The sequence below is a fragment of the Priapulus caudatus genome, unplaced genomic scaffold (genome assembly GCF_000485595.1).
Source record: "Priapulus caudatus unplaced genomic scaffold, Priapulus_caudatus-5.0.1 Scaffold432, whole genome shotgun sequence".
Lineage (NCBI taxonomy): Eukaryota > Metazoa > Priapulida > Priapulimorpha > Priapulimorphida > Priapulidae > Priapulus > Priapulus caudatus.
Window position 1 is genome coordinate 236,186 of NW_014577493.1, and position 6,906 is coordinate 243,091.

Genomic DNA, 6,906 nt, shown 5'->3' on the forward strand with positions numbered 1-6,906 from the left:
TCTTTGCTGCCTCAAGATTAGGAGAACACCCGAGCGACCAATTCTTTTGGTCAAACACGATATGCATATATCAACCCCACAATCGCTTTCCTCAGCTCCCCGCCAATTAGTCATAAACAACACATGTCATCTGATCACCTTTTCACAATTAGATTCGGTCGTTTATCGGTTGTAGGTGCATTTACGGATGATATAGATCGTGGTCGGACAAGGCAATTTCGTGCGTAAATAATCAGAGAGGTTTCAATCAATTTGATGACTAGCGTGCTTGATATATACTCGTACATGTACATGTTATGATGATGAGTAAAATCAGCTTTATTGCTGCATTCATCAGTTCATACACTTCACATCGTTCACTATAAATAGAACCGGTTGATAATCGTACCATGCGCGTACATCGTGCATCGTGGATATACCTGCATCTGTCACTAGCCTTCATAAACTAGATACGTTTCTAATAAATAAATAAATAAATAAATAAATAAATAAAGACAATTTTACTTCAAGACACCTTACTCCGTATCATCGTACATTTCATTTGACTGCCATGACAAAAAATTCTTCGGCGCGAACTAAAACTGCTAAATAAATATAAAACTGCGACATAATACAAACGGATATTCACGCGAATTCAACTTTGCTCACTCGGGGGAATTTCAATTTTAAGCTTTAAAAATTCAAATTCGATTTCGTTCAAACTCCGTTTCCTACGTTTGACGCATTGCTCACGCACCGCCCAGTTCATGCGTTAGCTCGTATAGGAAACCTAACGACACTTCGCTGTGCTCCTTCCCACTCTTATTCAGCTTCTCGATCTGTCGCTCCACCTCCTGTATGGATACGTTTCTTCGTCTGCGTACGTAGTCCCTCGAGAGGTTTCCACCGGTCTGCGCCCTCCACCATGGCCGCGTCCACGACGAGCTGACGGTAACTCGCGTGTCCACCTTCTCCTGCGCCGCCAACTCACGCCGCTTGCCGCCGTTCGAGATGACGTCATCGATTTCCGGTGTCACGTGACCTTCGCGCCAGGCGTCCCGCCAGTGCGGCGGTCCTCTCTCACGTGCGTGAACCAACACGTCGCCGTCGCCCTTCCACGTTCGCACGAACCCCGCGGCGTTCGTGGCCGCCATCGCCGCGCCCCCTAGCGACCGCCTGTCGACGTCGTTTGCGGCGGCGGTGGACAGATCCTCTATGAGTTGAGAGGTGAGTTGCTGTTTGCGCGCGATGGAGGGGAAGGGTAGAGTCTGCCCATGTGCTAGCAGGCATGCGAGCATCACCGCTAACAGCCAGCGTGTCGAAGTTATACTCATTATCGTCATTTATCTGTTTTCGCTGCAAGAAAATTTGATTACAATTAACAACGCAAATATAGCAACGAAATATGAACGCAGACAGTAGCTAGTTAATGCAGATTTTCCATTTTAGAAAATTGCATTATGCGCATTAGACGCTTAACTTGTTTAAAGGCCAGAACCCTAGGAAAATATTAATGTGACACACCCATCACATACTTAGTTTGACACGATAAAATGGTAGTACGATATAATATTTGCGGATATTATGTACTGAGAAATTATTGGGGCATAGCCATGCCAGCGAGCAATTTTGTTGGTACCGATTAATTTCTGCTAGTGAAAAACTTAGTGAGGATATTGGCTTGTAACAGCCCATTATATCTTATTATTTTTAAGTGTGTGGTGGGCGTGTACAGGTATCACGTGTTTACGTTAGCTGCATAGGCCCACCGCAGATACATAATATAGCTATTTGCTGTGAATGTAAAGTACATAAAATATATTACGCGTACACGCGTGACACACGTATACGTGACGTGTGCAAGTTATGTGTACACGTGCCACGCACGTAACGTATACGCACGAACAACACATGCACGTACGCGTGGCATGTACGCGCTATGTGTATACACACAACACACGCGCGCGTTAACGTGTACGCACTTACCACACACGTACACACACATTTACGTACGTGTACACACATACAATAAACGTGCACGTGTAGTGTACACTCGTACAGCACAGGTACACATGACATGTACACATATACAACACACGTACACGTAATTCGAACACATTCAACACGCGTACACACAAACTGTGCACATACGACACGCGTACACGTGCCGCGAACACACACGCAACACACGTACACGTAACATTTCACACGCGTGCGACAAGTATTATGTCAACTTACTTTTCTTCAGCTCTCAATATCTCTCTCTGGCGTCGGTGCAGCGCGATCTATGTTCCTATGAGAGTCGCGTGTGCAGTGATGAGAGCGGCGAGCGTGCGGGTACGTATCTATGCGTCTCTTCGGATCTCTCGCTCTCTTGTGCTCGCTCACGGGCGGCTAATGCTTCGCCGATTGGCTCGTTAGGTGATTAGCAGACGATCGTCAGTCGGGACGTCAGTGCGCACTGACCGAATAGCGCGACCCGCAGCAGAATTTATTCGCAATTATCGGCACATCCTTGTCCAGGCGGATCCCCCGCACTAATCGCGAGTGATGTGGGCACGCAGCGGTAGCGGCGATGACGTCACGTGATGTCACGCAGTGGCGGCAGACGCCCGGAGCGTTGGCCGTGACTGGGAGCGTGAGCGCGTGAGAGCACGGGAGCGTGAGAGCGTGAGCGCACGGGAGCGTGAAAGCGTGGGAGCGGCGGCGGCGGCGGCGGGCCGCGACAGCACGATACACGTGATCGACGCTGCTCCGCTGTTCATTACGGCGCGCGTGCGTGCGTGCGGCCGTGTGTGTGTGTGTGTGTGTGTGTGTGTGTGTGTGTGTGTGTGTGTGTGTGTGTGTGTGTGTGTATGTGTGTGTGCCCATGTGTGGGCGAGTGGCTCTGTGCGCGTATGCGCGTGTGTGTGTGCGCATGTATGTGCGTGTATTTACTAATTCTGCTATTAGGCATTATCGGCATACGATAAAATTTATTGCTGTTACGATGTGGTCAAATCCATTTTTCTATGCTATAACTGCATAAAATCTTAGTATTTTTATTGTTGGTGTAATCAGTGATATTTCCGCTGTCAGGTGAGACTATATTCAGCTATATTTAGTTTTGCTGAGCAGAAATCTCGTAAAAGTTTAATTGTCGATCCACGCCTGTTGCAAGCATGTAGCCTCGTAATTACATACACATCATTAAATGTAACCAGTGAGGCAATGTGTCTGCATATATAACGATGGCGGGTATTTCGGTCACCGTCAATTAAACACCAATTGGGAGCGACAATCAGTCAACTACGCGCAGAGATACAGATAGCAAGACAGAGAGAGAGAAAACAACTGAGCGGGAAGAGATGGGGGTGAGAGTGAGAGTGCGAGAAAGTGATTGCGAGAGAGAGAGAGAAAGAGAGAGAGAGAGAGAGAGAGAGAGAGAGAGAGAGAGCGCGAGATTGAATAAGAGAGAAACGCGCCCACAAGGTGTTCTCCGCTCAATTACGCAACGCACACACACGCGCGCGGAATGCACATCACGCCGGCGACGCGTCGTTAACAACTCACCCCCCCCCACCTTCGCCGCCGCCGTTCCGCACTGATGACGTAATTACGGGTGTATTTCGTCTGTAAGCGCGGCCGCGATGACGTCATCACGCCGAGGCCAGCCTACCCGCGCCTCTGCCTGCCCTAGCATGCGCTATGGTGAACAACAGTAGAGGGCGTCCATAGGCGGCATACCTGAATAAGCATCGAACAGAAATTAATTAAAAATAATCACACTGTTACTTTCGCAATACACAACATAACTTTATTCATGTCAATAATCTAAAGATTTATGGCTCTATGTCGCGAATTTTGGCCGATCTATGATGCGAATTTCTGAAAAGTAGTCTGAACACATTTCAAACACAAAAATGACTAATCGTTCGCTGTGGCAACGCTACCTGACGGAATGTCACAACTACACGACAAGATCAATTTTACTTCTAATGCTTTCTAGACGTTTACGAGGCATCTAACTTGCGTGCATAATGCAAATTATTGCACTCTAGTGCCGAATTTCAGCGAAAACAAAATCCAAAAAAGGCCTTTTCTAGAGACGAAATAGTGCAACGGTGAACAATCTGCGGAGGCTTACTGTTGTGTGCCTCCTATATACGACCAACGCGCCAGCGAGCCGGCGTATCGGTTAGCAATAAATCAATTTCGGTCGTGTAATTGTTTTTGCGTTGCCTAGGTAATCAGCAAATGAAGTGGTCGCGGTTACAGTTTTCGCGACGATGCCGTGCCAGTGGCGTCACAACATGATTGGGGGCCTGTAAGCAAAAATGAAATTTGGGCCCTAAACATGAATATTTTTTGATGGACCGTGCGCCTTAGGCGCACGGCACGAGTGCCGGAGGTAGGAAGTGTGAAGGGTGAGTCTGGGGGGTCTCCACCCTAGAAAATTTTGAAATCTAGACGCTCTAAAATGCTATTTCCAGCATTCTGAGGCTATTTTGAAAGTTTGGGGGCCCCTCTAGACTGGGGCCCTATGGCTGTGACGCCCCTGTGCCGTGCGTTACTGTGAACGCGCATGGCCGCAGCGGCAGTGGCGGGCATTATATGTGCGTGTAACTTTAACCGTTGACACGTCAAGAGAACGGCATGTAATGAATATTTCATACCGTACATGTATTATATATATATATATATATGCTTCATCGTGCTAGTTAATTATATTGCCGGTTTCTCTGGAAATAGAATTTTTTATATGTTAGTGATTAATCATTGTATAAATCCGTACAGTGCTGCGTAAATTATGGAAAGAGACAGGATGAGAGAGAAGAGAGAGAGGGGGGGGGAGAGGAAGAGCGAATGAGAGAGATCGTTCTGGAAACGAGTGGCCGTTAGCTAACCGTTTACGTGTCGTAATGGAATCAGCCAGTTTCGCATTGCGCGCATGCTTGGTAACATTGTTTCATAGATTAGTTATAGCTTTCGGTTACCAAACGTACACGCCACGCTGTGGTGGAATTAATCATTTACTTTAGAAAACAATTAAACGTGTGTTTGACTTTTAAAATCTAACCATGACAGATGGACAGTGTGATATTTTAATACGCACAAACGGTAGACCGGTCGAAAGGTAGCGAAGCAAACACAGTCGAGTCTATAATTGCATTCATGACCATTCATAAAGCACTTTGTTTGGTAGCCAAAATGTTCTTAAAACGCGCCCAATAGCGAAAATTGCTTATCCGCCTATATTACTATCTGATATCCCTCCCCTTTCTTATATCCTTCGAATTTGTGCATTTGGTATTGATTATTTTATTTGTTTATTTGTTTATTTGTTTATTTGACTATTTGTTTATTTGTTATATCTTCACGTTTGCTATGTAATACGAGTATATATGCATTTATTTGATTGGTATGTTTGCTAGCATTCGTAACGTTCGCTACGTTTTGAGTCAATTCGTGTATCAATGACAATTTATTTGTGCACATCCGCACTCGGCGGATTATTCCCTACGTACACAAACACGCATAGAGATATAGACGAGGCGGTTCATTTGCTCAAATAGTGCTTAATAGAGAGCCTGTTTCAATTTGGTTCTAAAACGAATTGTGGCGATACATCAAACCGGGCAATTATGAGGCAATACAACTAAAAACACAATTATCAAATGAACGTCATTGGAAAGATATATAATTACGATAATTAGCTATGATGCAGCAGAGAGCTATAAAGTGTGAAGATTGGACATTTTCGCTTCATCATCAAGTGATTCGGTCATTATGACATTCCACGTTGCTATTTTATCGTTTTATAGTGATATTTGCATAAGGGATTGCTAGTACTCATCACTCTGGATTCATCAGTATTCATTTGGGCTGTAAACAATAGCAGATATAACCTTCATGGATAGAATATTCCGATATTTAGAATATTAAGGTCTGTAGACGACCTGACGTTTATTAACAAATGATATGCAGAAATTATCTATGTGTAAATGTGTGTACGTATACACCCACCCACGCGCGCGCGCCCGCCCGCACGCACGCCCACACACACACACACACACACACACACACACACACACACCACGACACCACACACACACACACGTTACTATATATATGACCATGTTTATATATGTTCCATATTTATAGGCCATGTCGAATGACAGTAATGACAGGTATAAAACGATAATGTTAAGAAAAAATAAAATGAATAAAATACTAAACATGTGCATTTTTTTATTTCTAATGTAAATAGTATAAATAACATCAAGTCGTGTTAACTTTCCGAAATCCCCCCACACACACACCACACACACACACACACACACACACACACACACACACACACACACACACACACAACACACACACACAACACACACACACCACACACACACACACACGACACACACACACACACACACACACACACACACACACACACCACACACACACACACACAACACACACACCACAACACACACACCACACCACACACACACACAACACACCACCACACACACACACACACACACACATAATATATATATCGTATCAGGACAATACCCCCCGGACAATCACCCCGGACAATTACCCCGGACAATTACCCCCGGACAATTACCCCCATGCCATACCCCATGCCATCACCATTACCCCCGGACAACGCCACGATACCAACTTACCCCCCGGACATTTACCCCCCGGACAATTACCCCCCGGACAGATTTACCCCCGCGACATTTACCCCCGGACATTACCCCCCGGACAATCACCCTCGGACAATTACCCCCCGGACAATTACTCCGCGACATTTACCCCCGCGACATACTGCGTGCGTGCGTGTGTGCGTGTGCAGGTACACGTGTGAGCAGGTACACGTGTGTGATGTGTGCGTGCGTGCGTGCGTGTGTACGTGTGCAGGTACACGTGTGA

At 45.9% G+C, this 6,906-nt stretch overlaps 1 protein-coding gene across 1 annotated transcript; it reads right to left on the reverse strand.

Annotated features, from left to right (window-relative positions):
• Positions 1-294: 294 nt before the first annotated feature.
• LOC106810321 lies at positions 295-2,447 on the reverse strand. The gene is made up of 2 exons (XM_014813627.1): positions 2,218-2,447; positions 295-1,335 (listed from the first exon to the last, which is right to left on the reverse strand). The coding sequence occupies exon 2, from the start codon at positions 1,320-1,322 to the stop codon at positions 729-731; it is 594 nt and encodes a 197-aa protein (XP_014669113.1). The 5' UTR covers positions 1,323-1,335; positions 2,218-2,447; the 3' UTR covers positions 295-728.
• Between the last annotated feature and the right edge of the window lie 4,459 nt (positions 2,448-6,906).

Coding starts and splice junctions, on each gene's coding strand:
- LOC106810321 (XM_014813627.1), bottom strand. CDS start 1,322: ATGACGATAATGAGTATAACTTCGACACGCTGGCTGTTAGCGGTGATG.